The 25,915-nt window shown below is 40.4% G+C and overlaps 1 protein-coding gene across 7 annotated transcripts in view; it reads right to left on the bottom strand.

The window, feature by feature from the left end:
• TJP1 (tight junction protein 1) overlaps positions 1-25,915 on the bottom strand; it is a 492,978-nt gene that overhangs the window by 398,143 nt on the left and 68,920 nt on the right. For 5 of the 7 annotated variants that reach the window (XM_089652457.1, XM_089652454.1, XM_089652452.1 and 2 more), the window contains exon 3: positions 16,282-16,335. The exons of the other annotated variants lie outside the window; for them this stretch is intronic. In XM_089652457.1, the coding sequence (XP_089508583.1) occupies positions 16,282-16,335 (54 nt within the window). The remainder of the gene's footprint in view (positions 1-16,281; positions 16,336-25,915) is intronic. 7 annotated transcript variants of the gene reach the window in all.

A 25,915-nucleotide genomic window follows, 5' to 3' on the forward strand; every position in this document is an offset into this window, starting at 1 on the left:
CCACTACTGGGTTTCATGCCTGTATGAAAATGGCATCCCCAACCCATCAAAGCCTCCTCAGACATTGATGCCACGCATCCCAGAAAGCTACATGCCAATCTTTTCTGCACTATGCATGCGCCAAATTCCACCACACTGCAAAAGTACAAGGGGCTGAATCAAAGAACCCAGAGAAGACAGCCAACCTTCTCATGACATCAGAAGATGGCGGCTTACACCAGACAGTGCTGGATTCGCTGGGCAGGCGAGCATTTTTTTAAAGTACAACTCTGTTGTCAATATAGGAGGAGAAAAAAATAAAAACCGTTTATTACTTCTGTGACACATCATTATAAGTGAGGACATAGGATCACTTTATCGACACTTTTTTAAAGCGGTAGTAAATCACAGCATTTAAAAATAGAAATCCCCTGCAAGGTAATGGCATAATGTGCTAGTATGCGATGCATACTAGCAGATTCTGCCATTACCTTGCAGGGAATCATCATAAGTGAGGACTTAGGATCATTTGATCAACACATTCTTTTTTATAGCAGTAGTAAACCACAGCATTTAAAAATAGAAATCCCCTGCAAGGTAATGGCATAATCTGCTAGTATGCATTGCATGCTAGCACATTATGAAATACTTAAAATGAAGCCCTCCAGCGGTGCAGTGTCACTGCTGACAGGGCTTCCATCTTCCAGGTTCCTTCCAGGTTCATTGGCTCCGGTCCTTTGAATGGCTGAGCCGCAATGATGTCACCCCCGCAAATGCGCATGGGAGTCATGGTTTATGGTGCATGTTCCAGTGACGTCACCACCTGCATCCAGTGTGAATACCTCCTAAACACCACAAGGAGATATTCACTGTACCTACAGGTAGGCCTTATTATAGGCTTGCCTGTAGGTACAAGTTCAAAAAAGGACACTTTAACTTCTATAATCATGGGATCAGTATAAAAAATTATCACTGAGGGTTAATAGTGCCATCAACGATTGTAAAAAAAAAGACTGATTTGTTTGTAGGTGGATACTGTTGTAGCTTTTTTTTTTGTCTAAAGTCATTCGGTAAAAAACCTTAGGCCATGACAATAAGAGGCATTGCTATGATTCCTTATAATACCCATTACATTTTTTTCACTGGGGGAGATTTATTAAAACCTAGAGCACTCAGAATCTGGCATGGCTGTGCATGGTAACCAATCAGCTTCTAACTTCAGCTTGTTCATTTGAGCTTTCACAATAAAACCTGGAAGCTGATTGGTTACTATGCACAGCTACACCAGATTCAGTGTGCAACAGTTCTGGTAAAGCTCCCCCATTGTGCCTTCTGCCAGACTCCTCAAACAAAGGGTATCATATGATGTAATCAAAAAATATGCCTTCACTGGTCAGACTGGAAGTATTTAATTTTGCAAAGTGTGTTGATCAAGAACTTTTTCCTGGCAAGGATACTAGTTACTTGGAGTATATGTGCTTATGGTATATTGATGTCCTTAGTCCTTCACTATACAGGCTCAACAACGCGGTCCTAATTCAGCAAGAAGCTGCACAGTGCTCTTTTAAAGATGAGTAATATATAGCTGCAAAACCCTTTTAAAAATGAGAACTATGCATCATCCTTGTCCTTGTTAATGCCTCCAAACGGATGACATTTAAATTGTGTTGCTGCCCTCTGCAGGACAAATCCAATTTCCAGATTTCGATATACAGTATTTCAGTTGTAATTTGAATACAAATATCTACACCTATAGTGTTCAAGTCACACCCCGCGAAAGACAAGATCATTACAATGTGTCAAAAAATCCCAAAATACTGGACATATTATAACCACTCTGCCTCTAGTTCTAATAGCTAAAGCATGCTTATTCATTGTTTTGAAATGACTGAATAGACAGGTCAAGCACTGTTACTTTCCACTGGCATTTTGATCCATGTTCGGTAATAATTCAATAATTAGAATGGCATCTTCAGCAGTAATTTTTGGGACCGCATACTACATTACCCAATGTCATTTGTATAAGCATAGCATGCCAATGGCTTAAAAGTAGTAAGCAATGTTTTATCTTAAATAGCTATATGGTAATTGTGTTTTCATTTTAATAAAGCTACAGGTCCTTAGAAATAAACTAACTTTTTATGGCATTTTCATCCTTCTGCCATACACAGAAAACAGAAATTGAATAGCTTCCTGCATTAGATACTCCTTCTTGTAAGTATTTCATAATTAAACAAGAAAAAATTCAGCTCCCATAGAGCAAGAAAGGAATCTTTGTTCTATTTAATGAAAGGTTTTGCTCTCAGTCAAAATGATGTAGTGCAAGGAGCAGGAACAAACATAAAAAACATTTAGGGTATAAGATTCTTTGCATTGTCCTATGATCATATGTTAACCAGCACTTGAGGATGACTGGGGCAGCATTTTCTACAGGAAATGCAAAGCTGGCCATAGATGGAATAACATTTGGCCCCATTCAGCACCGGCCAACCGAATTTCAATCCATGTGTGGCAATCCCGGTTCAGCAGAAGTCAATCATTAGATCAACTTCTGTTGAATGGGAAAGTTGTAAAACTTTTGTTGATCATCAGCTTCGGCCACTGATCAATGTATTCTGACAGTGAAGAGTCCTGCTGTCAGAACACAATGGGGTGGATTTAATAAAAGCAAATAGACTTTGCATTCTGCAAGTGCTGTTGCTCCAGAGCTTAGTAAATGAGATGAAGCTTCACTTTGCAAAGAACACCCAAACAGATGCAAGGAAAATAAAAAAAAAACAGGACTTTTACATGCACATTATTGGATGATAGAAGTCAGCTGAGCTTCATCACATTTACTAATCTCCGAAGCAACTCAGTCTATGTGCCTTCAGTAAATCCAACCCAATGTCTCAGCAGAGGGATGTCCTCCACACACCTCATTTCTGTGGATGGAGGACTGCTTCTTTGTTTTTTTTCAGCCTGCTGTCTGGCTATGGCCAGCTTACATATTTTAACCTTTCTGTTACTCAAGGCTGTTAACATTGGTTCTAGGCCCCACTTTAAAGTAGACCTAAAATCAAAAGCCAATTAAGGTGTGCTTATCGCCCTTTTTGCTGCCAGTAAAAAATGTACACTATTCTTGTAAAAGGGCCCCCCATAGTCCAACTGGCCTTTGCCTCCTTACCATGTCCACCCTTAAGTCATAGCCAATAGCTGGCTTTTTCTTGAAATGAGGCTCTGGAAGGCAGCCTTAGCATCATACAGAACCTGCCCTCAAATGCAGTTAGACTTCGGGGGACCCCAGTCTATAAATGCGACGGCTGGTGAATAGACGTGCGCATGTGCACAGAAATGCACGATCACGCACATGCACGTGCACACGCATGGTGAAGATTGGCGCCAGAGGGACTATTTAAAAGGTGCCTCTGCCTGTGCTGAGTGCTGACTGGTCTTCAGCTGTTCCCCGTTTCCTGCTGGTTCCTGTGTGATTTCCTTGTTGCTGACCCGGCTTGTTCCTAACCTGACTCTGATTCCTCTGCTGCTTGATACTTGTTCCTGACTTCGGCTCTGCTCCTGACTATGGCTTGCTTATGATTTGGTACCTCGCTGTCCGCCCGTTGATGACCCCGGCTATTCCTATGACATTGCTCCTGTCTCCCATCCCAGCTTCCTGCCTTGCTCTGGTGCACACCTGGCGATCTACCATACCAGCTCTGCATATTACTACTGTGCCTGAATCGGAGGTTCATCAGTCTTCCAAAGTCTCCAGCTGCAAGAGCTGCAAACAACATCTACTGGCGCTCTTGTCCCCCTGGTCCCTAGACACCCTCTGTTCCACCTCCAGTGGGGTCAGGGATAGTAACACAAGTGAGGCCGACCTCGTCATTTCAGTCTACAATCAAGTACATGACACTATTTTTAGTTTTTGTTTTCTTTCCTTCCCTTCGGTTTTAACAAATATGACTTGATAAATTATATCAATAAAAAACGATATACTCACCGGCTACTTTATTGGGTATACTTTGCTAGTGCCAAGAAAATATCCCCCACACCATTACACCACCACCAGCAGCATGAACCATTGATACAAGGTAGGATGGATCCATGCTTTCATGTTTACACCAAATTCTGACCCTACCATCTGAATGTCGCAGCAACCAGTCTTCCCATTCTACTCTGACCTCTGACATCAACAAGGCATTTTCATCCACACAGCTGCTGCTCACTGGATATTTTCTCTTTTTCGGACCATTCTCTGTAGACCATAGAGATGGTATTGTGTGAAAATCCCAGTAGATCAGCAGTTTTTGAAATACTCAGACCAGCCTGTCTGGCACCAACAACCATGACACGTTCAAAGTCACCTAAATCCCCTTTCTTCCCCATTTAGATGCTCGGTTTGAACTTCAGCAAGTCACCTACACGATGTCTACATGCCTAAATGCACTGAGTTGCTGCCATGTGATTGGCTGATTAGCAATTTGTGTTTCAAAGCAATTGAACAGGTGTACCTAATAAAGTGGCCTGTGAGTGTATAGTTTTCACAGAAAGACAACAAAAAATGCAAGATTTACGAATACTAAACTTCTTCTCACCTAAACAGAACAACGCCAACACTAACTTGATGTAAATGTGATTATGCAAAATCCTAAGCATAAAATCTCATAATAAAATGAAGAATGGAACAAATCTGATGAGATAAAACAAAACAGGAATACAAATGCAGCTTAATAAAATACAGACTATTTATGACGCTATCATTTAAAATGATTGCGCTGATGAAAAATGATGAAAAGCCTGGAATAAAAATATTTTACAGTTTTAATTCTATCATTTAAATTCACCAAGGTCAGTTAACAAAACTGACCCCCCCCCCCCCCCCCCCACTGAGGAATTTGAAATTGTTTTCAAAGCTTCTCTAATACTGTTACAGAAAAATGTGTCTGGCATGGTATAAATAATCTGATGATGTTTCCAACTTAGAAGGCCCTCTAACCCAAGGTCATGGGAACATTACTGCTCTGAAGAAAAACGAAAAGTATTACTACTGGACTGTGTGACAAACATTGCATTTCTGGAGAATTTTAACATATACAGGTCATAAAGTCTTATGGGGCTCTGCAATGATACAGCTATGGGGGGAGAAGTGTCTTCATTGTTTATAGAAACCAATCATATTTTAATCGTCATTTCCTGAATCTTGTAAAATGAAAGGAAGAATCTGGTTCTCAGATATAGAAAAAACATTTCAGTTTTTACCAACTCTATATCAAAAACATTTCTCAACTCTGAAAATGAGATGCGTTCATGGTGAATGTTTTCTGTATCCCTTCACTGAATCAGAGGTGAAATAATATTACTAGTTAATGTGATCGTAGAAGTTCAGGAATGCATGAAGGCAGATATCCTTATTTTTATTTATTACAGGTACTTATATAGCACCGTTAATTTATGCCGCGCTTTACATATATATATTGTACATTCACATCAGTCCCCTAACCCTCAAGGGGTGTATAATCTAAGGTCCCTAATTTACATTCATACATACACATACTAGGGATAATTTAGACAGGATCCAATTAACCTACCAGCATGTCTTTGGAGTGAGGGAGGAAAGTGAAGTACCTGGAGTAAACCCACGCAGGCACAGAGAGAACATGCAAACTCCAGGCAGGTGGTGGCATGGTTGGGATTTGAACCAACGACCCTAGTACTACTAGGCAGACGTGCTAACCATTTAGCCACTGTGCTACAGATGATGGTAGAGCTAGCATGACATGAGGGTCCATTCACAATTCACAGTTTTAACGTACAATTATTTTCCTAGAAATCAATGAAAACACATGTACCTGGGTTTAAAAACACATGGGCATATGCGTCAATTCAGTCACATTGTTGTGTGTTAATATACATGTCTGCCAGTCCTCTCTAGATACTAAACTGTGCTAAGTTCCCCACCACTGTTTGCTGGCTCGTAGATATGTAGAGGCTCAGCAACATTGTGCTGCAATGTATATGCATGTCATCCCAAGCACATATTAATCATTTATTATTTTCTGTTTTTAATCATTCCATACAACCTTTTTGTATTTTTTTTAATTTCTCTGGGGTTGAGTTGCTAAAGGCAAATTGACTGTTCACTCTGCAAGGGAAGTTGCAAAGAAAATTGCCCCAGGGCTTAGTGAATGAGGCTAAACTCTGGTGATTTCCATCATCCAATTATCTGCAAACAAAAATGCTTTTTTTTTTTTACCTTGCATGTAATTGGTTTTTTTTGTTTGTTTGCATTTACTAAGCTCTGGGACAAATTCCCTTGCAATGTACAAAGTGAGCAGCTTATTTGTCTTTAGTAAATTGACCCTTACACATCATGAATTGTAATTTTTATTTCTGTCCAGTTGATTCAATGCATATTCATATGCAAAGTAGTTATTGCATAGTTGTAAAATATTTACTTCACAGCAAAGAATTAACTGCAATGTTTTTTAATTTAGGAAACATATATTTTGCTTTAGAAATTAAAACTATGAAAGTATGAACAATAAGAGAGCTGCAACTTTAGAAATAAGGGTCCTAGTGTATAAATAGTCAGTTTTGCTCTGAAACCACCAATCAGACTCACATTTGTTGAGAAAAATAAACGTGGATGATTAAACTGTTAGCTAATTGGTTATACTGCCATCAAAATATTCTATATTAGGACATAATTGTTATTACTTCTACACACAATTATTCTATAACTCTAAGGCAAACCTCTTTGTGTTTTTCCCTAATCTACAAAAATTTGTCAACTTTTAGCTGATTTTTTTATATCTTGGGGAAGACTTCATTAGGATTACAGGGTACTTTCAGTGCTGGCCGGGATGACCAGAAGATCTATCTACACTATTAGGACAGCTCAGCACATTCTCCTTACTGCATAACCTGCAATGGGAATCTGTGACTAGCAGTTATTCTCAAGTATCCTCCTGTATGTCTGATGTCAGTTCTTCTCCACTGGAAATGTCAACAGGGGTAAAGGGTGTCAGTGTCATTAGCAACCTTGGTAATTCTTAATAATACTGTACAGTGTTGGCTATGTGTTATCTTCACATGCACCCAGATTTTCTGTTTAAATTACCTCCACAACCCCTTTCGCCTCCAGACCCCATCTCAGCCATGTGGGCTGCTATGGCTTCTGCATAAGACCCAATATATTTAAATATTATATGATGATCTGTATAGAACCACCAACAGAAAACCTGGAGGACAGGAGCAGCACTGAAAACACTGCAAAGATGAAAGTAGTGTGGTGCACCTGAACAAATGGTGGGTGGGATGTTTGTAGCATTAAAAATAAAATAAAAGCGAACCTGTGGTGTCCAGTTATGAACTTTTATATAGTAAAAGTCCTGCTTAAGAGAAAACACAAGGTGCCTGATTCGATCCTTATTAGCCATAAAAAAATCTTCTGTGCTCTCTAAAAAAATTTCCCCCCTTTTTTAATTTTTATTTTTAAAAATAACCACATGATATATTTAAAAAAAATATATTTGTAACTGCATTCCAAAAATGTAGATTTGTATTTTTAACCACTTGCCTACAGGGCAACACTGTACCCATATGAAATTCTTATAATTTTTGAGAGACAGATAGAGCTTTCTTTTGGTGGTATTTAATCACCTCTGGGTTTTTTATTTTTTGCTAAACAAACCAAAAACAACTGAAATTTTTGAAAAAAAAGTTTTTTCTTAGTTTCTGTGATAAAATTTTGTAAATAAGTGATTTCTCTCCCTCACTGATGTGAGCTAATGAGGCTGCAGTGATGGGCACTGATAGGCAGCACTGATGGGCACTGATGAGGAGGCACTGGCAGGTGGCACTGATGGGCATTGACAGGCATCACTGATGGGCACTGAAAGGCAGTACTCATATATGGCACTGATAGGCAGCACTGATAGGTGTCACTGACTGCCAGTGATAGGCGCCACTGACTGGCACTGTTAGGTGGCACTGATAGGCGGCATTGATGGGCACTGATAGGCGCCACTGACTGGCACTGATAGGTGGCACTGACTGGCACTGATAGGTGGCACTGAAAGGCAGCTCAGGTGGGCACCGATATGTGGCTTTGATGTGGCACTGATGGGCACTGACAGGTGGCATTGATGGGCACTGACAGGTGGCACTGATGGGGCTACACTGATCATCAGGGCACATTGATCATCAGTGCCCTGATGATCAGTGTAGATGTCCCCTCTGAGGAACACCGATTACCGGCTCTTCTTTCCTCTTGAGCTGTCAGCGTGAGGAAAGTGTGATCCTTATTTATATGCGATCAGCTGTGATTGGACACAGCTGATCACATGATAGAGCCGATGTCTTCGGCTCTTTTCATTGATCGGTGATCCGCTGTATCCCAGGGACATAGCTCACCAACGATTGCCGCGCTGTGTGCCCCCGGGGGCGCACACGCACGGTTAGAGTGGGAGGACGTCATATGACGTCCTCCCAGAACGAGAGATCCGCCTTGCGCCCGTAATTTCCTTATATGGCAGGTGGGAGGCGGTTAAAGACATACAGTATATTTGAAATTTATTTTTTTAAATATTTTTTAGATATTTTTGTAATAAAAACGCATTTCAACATAGAGTATAAACATACATATTTAATGAAATATATTTTTAAATATATTGAATATGGCCAAAATTGTAGCATTTCAAATATATGTCAATATATTTGGGAAGAATATTTTTAAAATATATTTCAAATATATTTTTCTTCCATATGGGGCTGAACTGTTTCCACACTTCTTCAGATTCCCACTTCAAAGTGGGAAGATTTTTCCTGCCTCAATTTTCTCACATTTTGCTTAAAATGCTGGCATTTCTTCTATTATGTCTGGAAAAGGCCTCACATCTGCCCTCCACCTGTTTATGGTTTATTTTTAAAATTTTCTCACTTGGCAGGACATGCTATTAAAACAAGTCTAGGCTTCCTGGCCTGACTTCTCAGACACCTCGGAAGGCCATGTTTAATCACAGGCCGCCAGTAATGACATTTATTGCACAAGTATAAACTGTGTGACAGCTTTGCCAGAAAGGTGACAACGAAGTAACTGCTAATTAACATTCCGGTATTGAAGATAAACATGAGAAAAAGTTCTTTACATCTATTTATTGTGGCTTTTATGGGAGAGATGAAATTATTCAACAGCACAGATGGAATGCACCAACACAAGCCAAAATCACTGGACCAGACTGATCTACACTTCAAAAAAGTTATTTGCTGCTGTTTAGCTTTATTCTTTATTTTTGTTTGTTGCCGGGGCTGAAGATTAGTTTGATGATTAGGCTGAATATTCTCCAGCTAGCAAGTCTTCTTTAAAAAAAGAAATACAATTAGGGCCTGTGTTGACAGGTTCTTGTTTGCTTCAAGTAGGTTCTGCATTCCCACACAAGTCTATGGGAATGCAAGACCCACTAGAACAGTGGTTCTCAACCTGTGGGCCGTGACCCCTTTGGGGGTCGAAAGACCCTTTCACAGGGGTCACCTAAGACTATCAGAAAACACATATTTCCGAATGTGTAAAGAGCAGCTACTGTGTAGAAAGCAGCTACAGTGTTGAAAGCAGCTACTGTGTTGAAAGCAGCTACTGTGTAGAAAGCAGCCGTACTGAAGGTAAAACGATACTTCATAAATTATAATTACTGGGTAAATAATTTTATGGTTGGGGGTCACCACAACATGAGGAACTGTATTAAAGGGTCGCGGCATTAGGAAGGTTGAGAACCACTGCACTAGAAGAAAGTAAATGTTAACTGCAGGTCAAATGCACTGTCAATGAAGGAGCCTCCTGAAGACGTGTGGTGTGAAACGGCATTGAGCAGTGTTGTAAAGGCAAAGAGGTCGCGCCACCATTCCCCGCAGGTCTGGTGGCTCCTTATGTAAGTTTGCAAAGCAGCATTACTGTATTATTATACAGGATTTATATAGCGCCATCAGTTTGCGCTTTACAAAATGAAGGTAGACATTACAGTTACAATACAATTTGGTACAAGAGGAAACAGAGGGCCCTGCTCGTTAGAGCTTACAATCTAGGAGGAAGGGTTGAGCGATACAAAAGGTAATAGCTGTGGGGGATGAGCTGATGGAGGAAATAAATGGCGGTTTACTAAGTAGAAGCAATAATTGGTATACGAGCGCTAGGTAGAACGAAATAGGCAGCTAGCATTAAAGGTCAACCTCCAACCCTCATAAAACGTACATATTCAGAAATGCAGACCTATACTAGGTAGAAGCAGGATAGACTTCTTTAAAGAGAAAGGTTTTCAAGGATCGTCTAAAGGTGGATAGATTAGGAGACAGCCGGACAGATTGGGGTAGAGAGTTCCATAGGATGGGAGAAGCTCGGGAGAAGTCCTGGAGGCGAGCATGGGAGGAGGTGACACGGGAACTAGAGAGCAGAAGGTCTTGGAAGGATCGAAGAGAGCGGTTTGGTTGTATTTTGAGCCCAGGTTGGTGTTGTGTTGAAGAGTTTTTATGGTGGATGTGTTTTGTTATTTATACTGAGGACTATGATTAAAATGACTACACTATGAGCATTTATTTATGGTGGATGACTCTGTGTGGATGCAAACATTGGCACTGACCCCTGGTGGAGTGGAGTCATCTCATCCCATCATCTGTGGAGAGAAGACAGCCATGGGGGAACCATATTAAAAAAGTTCTCATTGCTGTTCTAATGTTAGACAGCATATCTTTGTGGTGAGTTTGGAATTTTACCATATGGTGAAGGTTTGACACAGATGGTGTTTTTCCAATTGCTTGGTGAAAGCTGGAAGATAATACTGTTTTATATTTTTGTGAATTCTTCACATTATAGGTTGGAACACTGAGGTGTAATTATTCACATACATTTGTGGACACTGAATTATAATTTTACATGTAGTTATTTTAAGCGCTGCAATCAAGTTTATTTATCTGATTTGTGTATTGTATATGTACACTTATTGCACGCATCTGGTCATTTGATTGTGGTTAGTGCTGACCAGGGGTGGACTGACAACTCATGGGGCCCCCGGGCAATAGGGGATCATGGGGCCCCTGTGTACTCTCCAACACTCAAGCCACACCCAAAAAAGCCTACGAAAGGTACCAGGGGCATCTCATGGGGCCCCCTACTGACCCCGGGCCCTCGGGCAGTGCCCGAGTTTCCGAATGGTCAGTCCGCCCCTGGTGCTGACTTATTATTTCATGTTTTTAGTTCATCTGTATTTATTTTTTTTGTAGAGTTTGAGAGGAAGGTTTAGGCTCCATGCACACTAGGATTTTTTTTTTAGCTGGGGAAAACGCTGGATTAAAAAAAGCTGGTAATAGTGTTTTTTTAAGCAGCATTTTAGTAGTGTTTTAGGCTAGCGTTGTTAGCAGGCATTAGACAAGCGTTTGTGAAGCATTTTTTACACTTCTCAAATGCCTATAAAAATTCTGCACAGGGCAGCACACAGCGCTGTTCACACTGAAGCGTTAGCGTCGCGGCAAAATTGATGACTCATGTTGAATCAGCAGGCGTTGAAGCCTCCCATTCAAGTCTATGGTGACGCTCCTCAAACGCCTGGCACAAGTTTGTGGGGCATTTGTGAGGCGTTTGCAAAGCATTAATACCATTAAACTTCATTATAGGCGTTTGTGGTGCGGTTTTAACGCTTGGCAAACGCCTATCAAACACCTCAAAAACACGCATAGAGCATTTGGGGAACATTTGAGGAGCATTAAAATGCTTCCTAAACGCCTAACGCCTGTCAGACACTATAGGGGCGTTTGGCAAGAGTTAGAAATAAGTCCAGAGTGAATGAGCTCTTAGTAGTGTTCAAAAGCGTTTAAGAGCGTTTAGGAGCGTTAGTGTTTTATTACCATTTTTACAGTACATATAGAGGGAAAAAAAAATCTGTTAGGAGCGTTTTAGTAGAATTTAGCACCGTTTACGAGCGTTTCAGAGTGTTTAGTGGTTTTTCTGCTGGAAAAATGCTGCATAAAAAAACTATTTTTTTTTTCAGCTCCTAGACGCTGAAGCTCAAAAAATGCTAATAGCCTAAAGTAGTGTGCATGGACACATAGGACAACACTATTTAGCTTCTCGAAGCAGAAAACAATTTGCTGAAAATAGCTTCTAGGAGCTTAAAAAAATGCTAGTGTGGATGGAGCCCTACAGTAAATGTAGGGTCAAGCAACAGCTTTATTAAAGCCTTCCCATAAGCTGTTGAGTTGACAAGCCAGAGCAAAGTGTAAAATTCCAGTTCAGCCTACTTGAATTTTACATAGGGTTAGGTACCTTTTTTTCTGGACAGCATTTTGGCCTGGGGATTAAACTCTCATGCTATTGCATGTAGGAGGACGGTGAGACCATCATACTTGTAATCACTGGGACTGCAGAAACTCAGGTAAAAGTTGTGTGCAGTACTTACATTCAAGTGTAAGCGTAATATAAAAGTAAAGAATCACTTTCAGGTTGTGCAGTGCTGGACAGTATTTTTTTTAACAAATTATTATTATTATTATTATTATTATACAGTATTTATAAAGTGCCAACAGTTCGCTCAGTGCTGTACATTACAAAGGGGGACAGGACATGCGACAGTACAGTAACAATACAATGTGATACACGAGGGGTTCGAGGGCCATGCTCTTTCGAGCTTACAATCTAGGAGACAAATGGAGCCAATCAACTGTACTGCTCATGTGCAGCTGCCAACCTATACACATGAATGGAAAAACTACCTAGGTATATAGTCCTTCACTCAATTTAAAAGGCCAAACACTCCCTATACAAATGAAGAGAGGTCAGGCATATCCCTCACCGTAAGAAATCTGTCTGTATGATCACACATAGATTGCTCATACATGACCGATGTCGACCCTTAGGCTGGCCATACACTATACAATTTTCTGTCCAATTTATTCCCAATTTCCATTGGATTTACCTTCAACTATGTAGTGCAAGGACCTGTCTAATTGGATACAATTGAAAGTGTCATTTAGGTTTGACCTCATATTATATGTTTTTTGGTAAATCTAAAGCAAAAATCTCAAGAAAATTGTGTAATGTATGGCCAGACTTAACCTAATTATCACCATTGTAGAGTGGCTTTAAATTCATTCATCAGTAATGTTTTATGCCAACAGCAATGTAGACAACTCACACTGGTCCTTGTGAAGCTGTCAGATGCTTTAATGGAAAGATTTAAAAACTGTAAATCTCCTTTAAACTGGGGATTTAAACTTGGCGGAATTTACAATTAAATGTACAACAGACTGATCTGCAAAGTGCTTCCCGAGTAGAAAAGTGTCCAAAGATTAAACAATATAAATAGCTGCCTACTTTACTGCCCTGTTGGCAGCACAGTCACACACATTCCTTTACCATGGTTCGCTTCTATTAGAAAATGTCATAGGAAAAAGGTGATTCATATACACTCACAGGCCGCTTTATTGGGTAATCCTGTTCAATTGCTTGATAAAACAATTTGCTAATCGGCCAATCACATGGCAGCAATTCATTTAAGCATCTAGACGTGGTGAAGACGACTTGCTGAAGATCAAACCGAGCATCAGAATGGGGAAGAAAGGGGATGGCATGGCATGGTTGTTGGTGCCAGACGGGCTGGTCTGAGTATTTCAAAAACTGCTGGTCTACTGATATTATCATGCACAGCCATCTCCAGGGTTTACAGTGAATGGTCAGAAGAAGAGAAATGGTCCAGTGAGAGGTAGTTGTGTGGATAAAAATGCCTTGTTGATGTCAGAGGTCAGAGGAGAATGGGCAGACTGGTTCGAGATGATAGAAAGGCAACAGTAACTCAAATAACCACTCGTTACAACCAAAGTATGCAGAATACCATCTCTGAACGAAAAATGTGTCAAACCTTGAAGCAGATGGGCTACAGTAGCAGAAGACCACACTGGGTGCCAGTGTACCCATCTTCTGATGGCTACTTTCAGCAGAATAATGCAATAATGTCACAAAGCTCAAATCATCTCAAACTGGTTTCTTGAACATCAGAATGAGTTCACTGTACTCCAATGACCTCCACAGTCACCAGATCTCAATCCAATAGTGCACCTTTTGGATGTGGTAGAACGGGAGATTCGCATCATGGATGTGCAGTCGACAAATCTGTGCCAACTGCGTGATGCTATCATGTTGATATGGACCAAAATCTCAGAGGAATGCTTCCAACACCTTGTTGTCACTTTGTCGAATCTATGTCATGCAGAATGAAGGCAGTTCTGAAGGCAAAAGGGGGTCCAGCCTGCTATTAGCAAGGTGTACCTAATAAAGTGGCCGGTGAGTGTATGTTGGGAATGTGATAGCTCACATTGCATGCAAAAACTACACTTACTTTCTCTAAAATGCACAGCTCAGCAGTGTAAATGGCTGCAGATCTTTTGCAGAATGTGCAAACATTTTCAAGATGCATCCTCTGTAAGAATGTGTTCATTGTTTCAAACACACTGAAAAATCACTGACAACTAAAAATGAATATTGTTATCAATTTGTATCCAAATATCTTTTTCAGTTTAGTATAGACATGCCTGCTGTTTTTTTTTTTTTTGTTAACTTTTGATTTTTGGTATGTATGCTACATTGCTGAATGGCATGGAAGTCAACAAAGCAAAGTGCTTTAAGTTTTGGGAGGTGGGGCTATACAGTACTGAAATATCACTGGGACAGAGCTAACCAAGTTGGAATACAGCATAACCACACAAATCTCCATTTTCATTTCTTTAGACACAAATTCACTTCCCACAATAAGCCTCAAAACTGCCTAAATGCTCTTCCACCTGTTTGCTGGAGAGGTCTTCCGGGCTCCAAACAGGACTCTCATTCTTCACTACTTCCACTTCTTCACATTGGTTGAGGGGAGTTCTTTGTGAAGCAGAGATATTGATTCCCTGCCTTTGCCTAAGCAGCCAATCGGTACCAAGGTCTCATACAAAACACTGCCTTTACACAAAGAAATGCATATAGCAGGGAATTAGTGTGCCAGTCAAATTCAATGAGTGACCACTCTGGTGAACCGATATGCATTTCAAGGTTCCTATTAAGTTTTCTAATTAGGGGGCAACACAAGGGGCCCTTGAATCTAAAGTCAATATCTATGGTAGCTGCCAGTTGGATTCTTCTATCTTTCCTCTTCTTTCTTTCCTCTTCTTTTTGCCTTTTTTCTCATTTCAGCAGTCAATGAATGCAATCCCATTGTCAGACATATTTAAAATGCAATTGGGGATGCAGGAAATAATGGAAATCTAATTAAGTCATCTAATCAGAGTTAATTAGGTGCAACACAGTTTAAACAATAAAATGTGTTTTTTTTCTATAAATGATGAACGTATGTGTGCACTAAATTGACAATTTTGTGTTTTCCTTTAGTTCTAGTTTAGCTTGCACTTAAAGTGTTATTTTATAAATCGTTAAAATCTGAATCTGAAGATTGTCGGCTCTGAGAGAGTTGTTTCTAACCCCAGAGTGAACTTAGTGAATACATCTGTGAGCAGACACGTTTGCTAAGTGCTAGCAGATTAAGTTGTCATTAGCAAGGGCTTTGTGAGTAGATGGTTTGGCCATTGCATAGTCAAACCCACTAAACTCAAGAGGCACAAATGGCATGGAATCCTGCCTTGCACCTAGATGCACATACAAAATATTAGCAGTCAGTTCAGACCACTTCCATCATGCTGTGGCTTTAATAACCTGGTATTAGAGAAAACATACTACGTCACCAAATGAAGAACATATGGTAAGATCGCCGACAACCTCCACATTGTTTTCTTTGTTACCATGGAACTTAAATGATCCCGTTCATGCCATGATAATTTTTTTAAAAAATGCAGAATAATAACACAGCAATTCATACATGGGATGGTATAAAGTGAGACTAATATCATGTAATACCCAGTTTTTCGTCATTTATCTAGTAACACTTTAAAGAAGCATATTTCCGAAAAGAAAGATGATGTTCTTAGATAACAAAAACAAAAAAATAATTCTAAAGACCACAAGTTCAAAATATGACCATCTTCTACCCCTAGGACATGTCCTCAAAGGAGATTTTATAGTTTTTCTGCCCCATACAGTTATGATATGCCAAGTAATATATTTGGTAAAAAAATTATTTATATATCACCCCAGTATTTCATTTGCAAATGTACAGCTACGTTAAACAGCCTTTTAATTCCCAGAGATCTAACTCAAACAAGGAATACAGTTTTAAATCAGCACACATAGCCAGCGACTTGTCCCCAAAAACTGCATCTGTTGACAAATGTTATGTACTTACGCACCTGCTGAGCTTGGAAGTCTCCCATCATGTCTGCGGATTCACAATGCAGCATATCCTTGTCAGAAAATGCATTAGAAACAAACAGTCAGTGAAGAAACAGAGAGGCAAAGAGAACATCAGAATTAATTACTGAGTGCGAAACAGGACAAAGCAGTATTCAGGCAGTGCAATGAATACACAAAATTCTAATAAAACAACAAGACAATGGAAAAGCACTACTGCATTGCAGGATGAAATAATGAAAGTTAGAGAAACCCTCTGGTGCTCTTAGCATACCCCAGATGTAGGAGGTGGCAAAGGGAGACTCAGTCATTTTACTGCCCATCTCCACTCGGTTCACACTTTTGCACTGCGGTAATGAACAACAATGTGAGTGTTGTATGTTGGTGCTCTGCGGTACCATTCATTCTTAAAGTGGAATTCCATCGTAAACTCAAGAAGCCTTAAAAATTCCCCCCCTTGTCACATATTCTAACCAACCTGTGTAAAAAAGATGCATATATTTACCTATTTTCAGACTGCTCCAGTTCGGTCGCATGATCTCTCCTGTGTCATCCAGCAGCGGCTGCAGGGATTGAACATTCAACAATGGCTGGTAAAGCCTGGAGCAGTGACGTCACACATAGGCTCCCATGGCTCATCAATTGTCAATGCTTCTTCCTCTCCCAAGTAGCCACCGCTGGCTGACATATGGGAGCTAGATCACGTGACCGCACTGGAGTGAGCTGAAAACAGGTAAGTATATACAGTACATCTTTTTAACACAGTTTAGTCAACATACACTATATTGCCAAAAGTATTGGGACGCCTGCCTTTACATGCACATGAACTTTAATGGCATCCCAGTCTTAGTCCGTAAGATTCAATATTGAGTTGGCCCACCCTTTGCAGCATAACAGCCTCTTCTGGGAAGGCTGTCCACAAGGTTTAGGAGTGTGTATATGGGAATGTTTGACTATTCTTCCAGAAATGCATTTGTGAGGTCAGACACTGATGTCGGACGAGAAGGCCTGGCTCCACTCTAATTCATCCCAAAGGTGTTCTTTCAGGTTGAGATGAAGATGCTGTGTAGGCCAGTCAAGTTCCTCCACCCTAAACTCACTCATCCATGTCTTTATAGACCTTGCTTTGTGCCCTGGTGCGCAGTCATGTTGGAACAGTAAGGGGCCATCCCCAAACTGTTCCCACAAATTTGGGAGCATGAAATTGTCCAAAATGTCTAGGTATGCTGATACCTTGAGAGTTCCCTTCACTGGAACTAAGGGGCCAAGCCCAACCCCTGAAAAGCAACCCCACACCATAAGCCCCCGCCACCATACTTTACACTTGGCACAATGCAGTCAGGTAAGTACCGTTCTTCTGGCAACTGCCAAACCCAGACACGTCCATCAGATTGCCAGACAGAGAAGCATGATTCCTCACTCCAGAGAACACATCTCCACTGCTCTAGAGTCCATTGGCAGCATGCTTTACACCACTGCATCCGACGCTTTGCATTGCACTTGGTGATGTAAGCCTTATATGCAGCTGCTTAGCCATGGAAACCCATTCCATGAAGCTCTCTACACACTGTTGTTGTACTAATCTGAAGGCCACATGAACTTTGGTGGTTTTCAGCTACTGACTCTGCAGACAATTGGCGACTTCTGCGCACTATGAGCTTCAGCATGTGCTGACCTCACTCTATCATTTACATGGCCTACCACTTGGTGGCTGAGTTGCTGTTGTTCCCAGTTGCTTCCACTTTGTTATAATACCATTAACAGTTGACCGTGGAATATTTAGTAGCAAGGAAATTTCATGGATGGACTTATTGCACAGGTGGCAACCTATCACGGTACCACGCTTGGATTCACTGAGCTCCTGAGATCAAACTATTCTTTCATAAATGTTTGTAGAAGGAGTCTGCATGCCTAGGTGCTTGATTTTATACACCTGTGGCCACGGAGGTGATTGGAACACCTGAATCCAATGATTTGGAGGGGTGTCCCAATACTTTTGGCAATATAGTGTATGTGTTAGGAGGGGGAAGGGGCCATTTTTAACACTAATTAGGTTTATTCTGGAATTCCACTTTAATTGAATCCCAACTCACTTTGCTATTGGGCATGCATTGATGTGCAACACAACAAATAATTAATGTACTTCCATGTGGCATGGTGCACTGCATTACAAAAGAAAAGTACATTAAACTTTTACGTACAATTTGGTGTAGTAGGCAGCCCACTGAAGTAAAATTTCTGCCTTAACACATTTCAAGTTAGTTTGTGGAGAAACATGCATCAATGTACATGCATTACCGCAGCGCAACAATGTAAGCCTGCCTTGTTACTTTGTATGTCATTTAGCAGACAAGTATGGGGGTATTTCTTCTGTCAGTTCCAGGAAAGGAGCAAAATAAATATACCTGCACTAGACTCAATAATTGCCCTTTCAGTGGGTTGGAAGGTTTATTTGGAGACAGACTGCAGATAAATGGCACCTGTCATCTAACATAATCAGAAAATAGCCATTTTGTTGGCTGATATGATAACACAGGCCAACACACATTTTGGTGCCTCGAATGTTAGACCTGTTCCTGGATATATCTAACCCACTGATTCCAAAAATGGCACCAATATTTCCCTATCAGCCTTAGTTTTTGAGATACAGCATAAATGCCATATACCAATCTTCATGCTGGTTTCCCATAAAAAATCAGGATATTTTAGTATAGTGTTTTATTTAATCTCCTTGCAGCATGAAAGAAACACATAAAAAGGAAGACATAATCTCTACGGTGCTCAAAAATGAAATGATATGAGTGGCAATATACACACCTCCTATATGATCATAACTGCAATACAGTTAATAACGTACACTTTAAAATCCAATGTTTCCTCTCACTATATCTGCTAACTTGTATGCAAAAACACAAACTAGGTAACAGAAGTACAAGTTGATCAGCAAGATCTTTTAAAAAATTTACTAGAAAATTATAAAAATTCAACTATATCTATGAGACTAGACTTGATGCAGTCCAGTCAATGCACTTTTCTGAATCAGCCCCCCAAATAACCCCAAGAACGGGTCTAAAAAGGAAGGCACCAAGAACACATTTTTTTTTGTTTGTTGGGCTGTGTAACCACCTGATTAATTTACAACAAACTAGTGATAGGCAAAAGGTACATTCTGGTTACTAGGTACTCTGTCTTTTAAAGAGTATAAAAAATAGTTGTTTTGGCTATAAAAACACTTTAACAAGGATTTAACACGGGGGAAACAGCAATCACCCATAAAAACTGAAATACATCTTTCATTTCATTTTATTTTCTACTCAAGGCTATTGATAAAAGCTAAATTGCATTTTTTTTCGTGCTTTTTATCACATTAACCCCATGTTCTTTGGTACTTGGTGATGGCACTGGTTCCTAGTGAAATTATAGCTTGACTAACAATATACCAAAATGGCTAACTCAACTGTGAACACAGCGCCGTGTTAACCTATAAGTTTAAAGGGTCACACATCTTTCATTGAACCTTAATGCCCTAATTCTGTGACCTCACAACCAATATGTTCTTTTTTGATTTCCCATTAAAAAAAAGAAACACAATTTGAATTACCCACTTGATGCTAAGGGGGTAATTTACTAAAACTAGAGAGTGCAAAATCTGGTGCAATTCTGTATGGAAACCAATCAGCTCTCAGGTTTTAATGCCAAAGCTTAATTGAACAAGCTGAAATTAGAAGCTAATTGGCTACCATGCACAGCTGCACCAGTTTTAGTAAATCCCCCCCTCTTTGTTATTTTTGACAGTTTATTTTTGGCAGCAGTACTTCTGCTAATGAAAATCATGACGGACTTTTATATTGAACTGCTTTTAATCTTTCAATGGTTTAATCTGGATTTAAAATAAGTACAGTCATGACAAAGAACCTACTTTTTCTATGAAAGCATATTTATACGCTCTTAATCCATGCTTTCCTATTAAAGCTGAGCATCAGGCACAGTAAAACATATACATTCATAACCTGTTTTATGTGAAAACTATATTGCAAGGTATCCAATAATATGGACATCTGTTGCCTAGAAGGTCTTGAAATTACTTATAAAAAATACTGCCTAGTGGTATAGCTTGTAGAATACTGCAGCATTAAAGCCGAAGATTAAAGGGATATTATTTAATCATTGGAAAAATACACACTGCTCAAGCTACAGACACTATTAGTTTGGAAGCTGCCTCAGATAGATAAGAAGACCAGTGTTTCATGTAAATGAAGCTCTGCCATTGCTGTGATTGAATCCGCAGCGTAAAGTGTCCTAATTTTGCTGATCTGTAATGAATGAATTACTTATAATGACTTACATTAAAGATTGTTCATAGTGTGATTCATGTTTCTCTCTTTTTCTCTCTCAAATGAAAGCAAACTCACCCCGATTTGATCCTTAACAGGATATGCTTCAATTTATTTTTACTGAATCCAATAGGCAACAAGGACCTCACTGTGTATGTGAAAGGCATGTACAAATAAGAAGACACTGTTTTACTAAGCAATGTATATTATTTGTGTCATCCTTTAACCAGCTATTAAAGAAGCTATTGTGCAAGAGAAGTGCTGCTTATAAACCCGAAAAGAACACATATACTAATAGGACACAAAGGACAATGATGTGCTATAAACTAGCAACCGATCCTATATCAGGTGGTTAGCAGTCTAGTAATGGCTAAAGACTGAAATCTAGGGGTTGATTTACTAAAGGCAATTAGACTGTTCACTTTGCAAGGAAGTTGGAGAATTATCCCTAGAGCTTAGTGAATGAGGTGATGCTCTGTTGACTTTCATCATCCAAAAATGTGCAATCAAAAATGCTGCTTTTTTATTCTCCTTGAATGTGACTGTATGTTCTTTGCAAGGGAAAATTCACAAATTCACTAAGCTCTGGGGGTAATTCCCTTGCCAAGCGAACAACCTATTTAATCCAACTCCCTAGTCTCTTGTTTGTTGCTAGTGCTTACAGCCACCATGCTGTTCCTTCATTCTCTAGTGAAATAGTCTAGAGTTGTCATTCTCAATCAAGGATCCTCCAAAGGTGCCCAGGGGTCCCTTGAACTGTGGCTGATTGACTTTCCATTTGATGGTGCCTGCATAGTTCTACGACCAATACCTATTGGCGGAGTTAGCGACATGGCACCAATGATCTTTTTAATCTACCTGTAAGAATGGCATACTGACCAACAGTGTAAAGGTTGTATTCTTCCCACTAACCGCCAATATGAGAAGCATTTTTCCCACTGATCTCTGATGAATTGGTTTTAGCAGTTCCCTAAGACCTGTGAACTATTTAAACCTCCCTGGCAGTATTCCTGAGTGTTGCTCAGGGTAAATTTTCAGTACCACAAGCGGTAACCCCGAGCTAAACTCGGGATTACCTTGCAGCGTTGCTCCGGGATCCCTGTTTCACTTACCTTGCCCTGCGCTCCCGCGATGTCCCCCCTGCAGTGTCCCCGGCCATCTCCTCCAGCCGATGCCGGCATCTGTCTTTCGGGTTCCGTTCCCTGAGAGCGTTGGGATGTACGGGATGTACGGGGACGAAGCCGGCAGGAAATTCAAAAATGTTAAAAGTGACATTCACTAAATACACTAAAATCACATAGTATAACATTCCTGTATCAAACCAATTCACATACATTTTGTCCCTAGTGCTTTGTCCTGTGCCCTGCCTGCATTTTTACTGTTCTTTCTGCCTGGAAACTGAGAAAAGTCCATGGCGTCCAAAAAGCGTCCCTTTAGGTCAAAATCGGTTTTAGACCAGCTAGAGAACAGCGATAGTAAATCAGAACCACTTGCAGAATTGAGTGATAATGATTTGTGGGGAAATTCGTCATCAGACACTGAAAACGATTTTGCGACTATGCTCAGTGATTTTTTTATGATTATTATATTAAAATTTATGATTTTGTGTTTTAAATTTTATTATACCCGGGATGTTTACTAGACTTTACAGAAATTACAGGCCTACAATAAAAAAACAACATATTTCCATGCAAAAAAATGTACCGCTTTGAGCACAGAAATACTGCCATAATCAGACCACTAGGGAGGTTAAGGGTTCCTCTAGGATTAAAAGGTTGAGAAAGGCTGGTCTAGAGCAATAAAGTGATAGCAAAGTCCACTGTCGCTTCTACTTTTTAGGGGCCCCAGGTGGTTTATGCCATAATGTGCTAGTATGCACAGCATATTAGCACATTATGACAGACTTACCTGTCAAACCGAGCCCTCCAACACTGCGTTATGATCGATTTAGTGGGTGCCTGGCATTTCCATCTTTGTCCAGTATTCCTTCCAGGTTCCATGCCTTGAGCCACTTGAATGGCCGGACTGAGATGATGTCACTCCCGCACATTCGCACTGGAGGCACATCACAGCGGCACAGATTGGGGGCCATAAATGTTTACTGAGCTGTGCATGTGCAGCTCAGTGTACATGATGGCTGACAGGCAGAAGGAACCATTTATGACAAAAGAGACCGATAGGGTCACTTCTATTATAAATATCCTGTCTGTCAGCAATTTTTTTTAAAAAACAAAGTTTACCACTTTAACTTTTTGTTAACATGTCTTCTAAGGAGCCATTTTAGCTGAATCCCATCAAATTTCTGCTACAGAAACTTCAGGCAGTTTCTAAAAGACTGAACTGTTGTAGAGAAAAAGGTATTTAAAGCTGAACTACAGTGTATCTGAGCACCACCAATGAAAAACAATATTTCACTGATCTTTAAGATTGATTCATGTAGCATTAATTTCATGTAATCCATCTGCCCTTAGCTCAGGCATGAAGGTAGGAGGTTGTGCTCAGCTCAGAAAACCCCTCCTCCCCTTCTAAAGACTCCTAGGATATATGACATCATTTGACTAGACCTGGAAACCAGGTAGTAACTGAAGAAATGTAAAAGTTTAAAACAAGCAAATACGATATACTTTCCTATCTATTTACTAATGTTGGCAGCATCAGGATTAAAAATAGTCCATGTTGATTGCCAGCCAAAATGGGTATTCTTATAATACAGTGAAGAGTTAAAACCTCGCACATTTGGGAAATGTTTCCATACTGCTATTTGACAGATTTCAGACAAAACAGGAAGTAAGGAGTAATTTCCCCACTTCTTGGCTAACTGATGGTTGTCAGATAGAGGGCAGATTGACTGCGGTATCAACAGGGCATATAGGCGTACAACTCTTGGTGCTCTAGGTAACTCCTTACATTGTAATGAGACTATTTCTGCTAATGATGGAAGAAAATTATGTGACCAATAAGACCAATAATCATACAGGGAAAAGCCACCTCAACACTTGAGCTCCCTAGAGATGCCTGCCTACCATGTTTAAGGATAAATCCGGCACTGGGTATCAGGGATGAGTAAATCTGCCTGGGTTCAGATTGAAAACAGTTTTGAGACTCTTTCTTGGAGTTTATCAACTTCACAGCAAACTCCATTGAAGTCTATGGGGGTCAAATTCTGACCATCTGTAGGGCTAATAAGTAAGGCATGGGGTATTAGGCACTGCCATGGGTGGCATGTAGCAATGCCAACATGTGAAACAAACAAAGAGAAAAAAAAGGTATCTCTTCCTACACAGAATTGTCAGCTCTTCCCACCAGTTCCCATGGACAATGAGGTGCTTTAAAAAAAATGTTCCTCTGCAGAACATTGTTTCTCTGCAGACTCCATAGGTGCCATCAGGGGAGTAGTAGTCCAATTGGACACTGCAACACTGGATGACTTCAGTGGCCATCTTTTGTGTGGGCAATGCTAATAAACACCAGTGCCCTACTGTATTTGGCACACATTTGCAAGTGTCTAGAGTAGGCAAAGAAACTAGAGAATAGAAAGGAAATGAATTATGGAATTGAAAGTCATATAGCAACACATAGAAAAGAGTGTAAACTGTACAAAAGGTATATCGGTAATAATAAATTGATGTACTCACATATAGTAAAGGAAAGATCAGCATATCATCCATAGAGTTGTCATCAGTGGCAGAGATCTGCAGGTAAGCAGCTGGCGTGTGCATAGTTTGGCAAGGAAGCTGCTGGGTGGATGTGAAAGGAGACCACTGTGGCTCAGGGAGCTGTACTGACAAAGGGGCTGACCCCCGAAACACGTAACCACACCCCCTGTACGGAATGATGACATCATCAATCTGAGCCAAGTGTTACTGAGTGGGTTGAGCACACCCGGAAGCCGCTGCACAAGCCAGGCCACTTGTAATCCAGCTCCCTGAGCTACAGCGGTCTCCTTTCATACCCACCCAGCAGCTTCCTTGCCGAAGTCTGCAAATACCAGTCACTTAGCTGCCAATCTCTGTCACTGATGGCAACTCCACTATGTATGATATGCTTATCCGTACTTTACTATATGTGAATGCATAACTTTATTAATACCTATATACCTTTTGTAAAGTTTACACTCAGATAAAGGCGCCATCTTTTCTTTTCTGTTTTATAGGGAAAGGAACCACGCTTGTCAGGGACAGTGTATTAGCTCTAGGGAACAGTTCCTGTTCAAGGAGGGATAGATTAGGAACATCGCTGTCTGCTCTGCTATCCTCCGGTCTTCAGTACTGAGTCAAAGGACTTGCACTGCTCCTCTAAGTGCCGCTTGCACTGCCGCTCTGCCTGTTAGCCACCCTCTATACAGATGCTGCTCCAGAAATGTAAGATATACCAATGTACAGCCCTTATGCTGCAATTCTGCCATCGTACCAACTATAGGTAGTGCAATTCAACTTATTCACCTAATTCCTAAAGAAGCTTACAAGACACAAGCATAACAGGCAAGAGGACCCATTTTATACACTGCTCAAAAAAATTAAAGGAACACTTTAAAAACACATCAGATCTCAATGGAGAAAAATATCATGCTCGATATCTATACTGATATAGACTGGGTAATGTATTAGGAACATAAGGATGCCCCATTGTTTGGAAATTAAAATGATCAACCTACAGAGGACTGAATTCAAAGACACCCCGAAAATCAAAGTGAAAAAATTATGCAGCAGGCTAGTTCATTTTGCTGAAATTTAATTGCAACTCAAAATGGTACTCAGTAGTTTGTATGTCCCCCACACCAGTGTCCTGCTGGAGGTCATTTTGTAGGGCTCTGGCAGTGCTCATCCTGTTCCTCCTTGCACAAAGGAGCAGATACCGGTCCTGCTGATGGGTTGAGGACCCTCTATGGCCCTGTCCAGCTCTCCTAGAGTAACTGCCTGTCTTCTGGAATCTTCTCCATGCTCTTCATACTGTGTTGGGAGACACAACAAATCTTCTGACAATGGTACATATTGAAGTGCCATCCTGGAGGATTTGGATTGCCTGTGCAAACTTTGTAGGGTCCAGGTATCACCTCATGCTACCAGTAGTGACACTGGCAATAGCCAAATACAAAACTAGTGAAAAATAGTTAGAAAAGATAAGTAGGGGAAAAAATATCAGTGGCCTCCACCTGTAAAACCATTCCTGTTTTGGGGGTTATCTCATTGTTGCCCATCTAGTGCACCTGTTGTTAATTTCATTAACACCAAAGCAGCTGAAACTGATTGACAACACTCTGCTACTTAACTGACCAGATCAATATCCCAGGAGTTTAATT

The sequence above is a fragment of the Staurois parvus genome, unplaced genomic scaffold (genome assembly GCF_062004578.1).
Source record: "Staurois parvus isolate SC_StPar_1 unplaced genomic scaffold, SC_StPar_1.0 ptg000682l, whole genome shotgun sequence".
Taxonomy (NCBI): Eukaryota; Metazoa; Chordata; class Amphibia; order Anura; family Ranidae; genus Staurois; species Staurois parvus.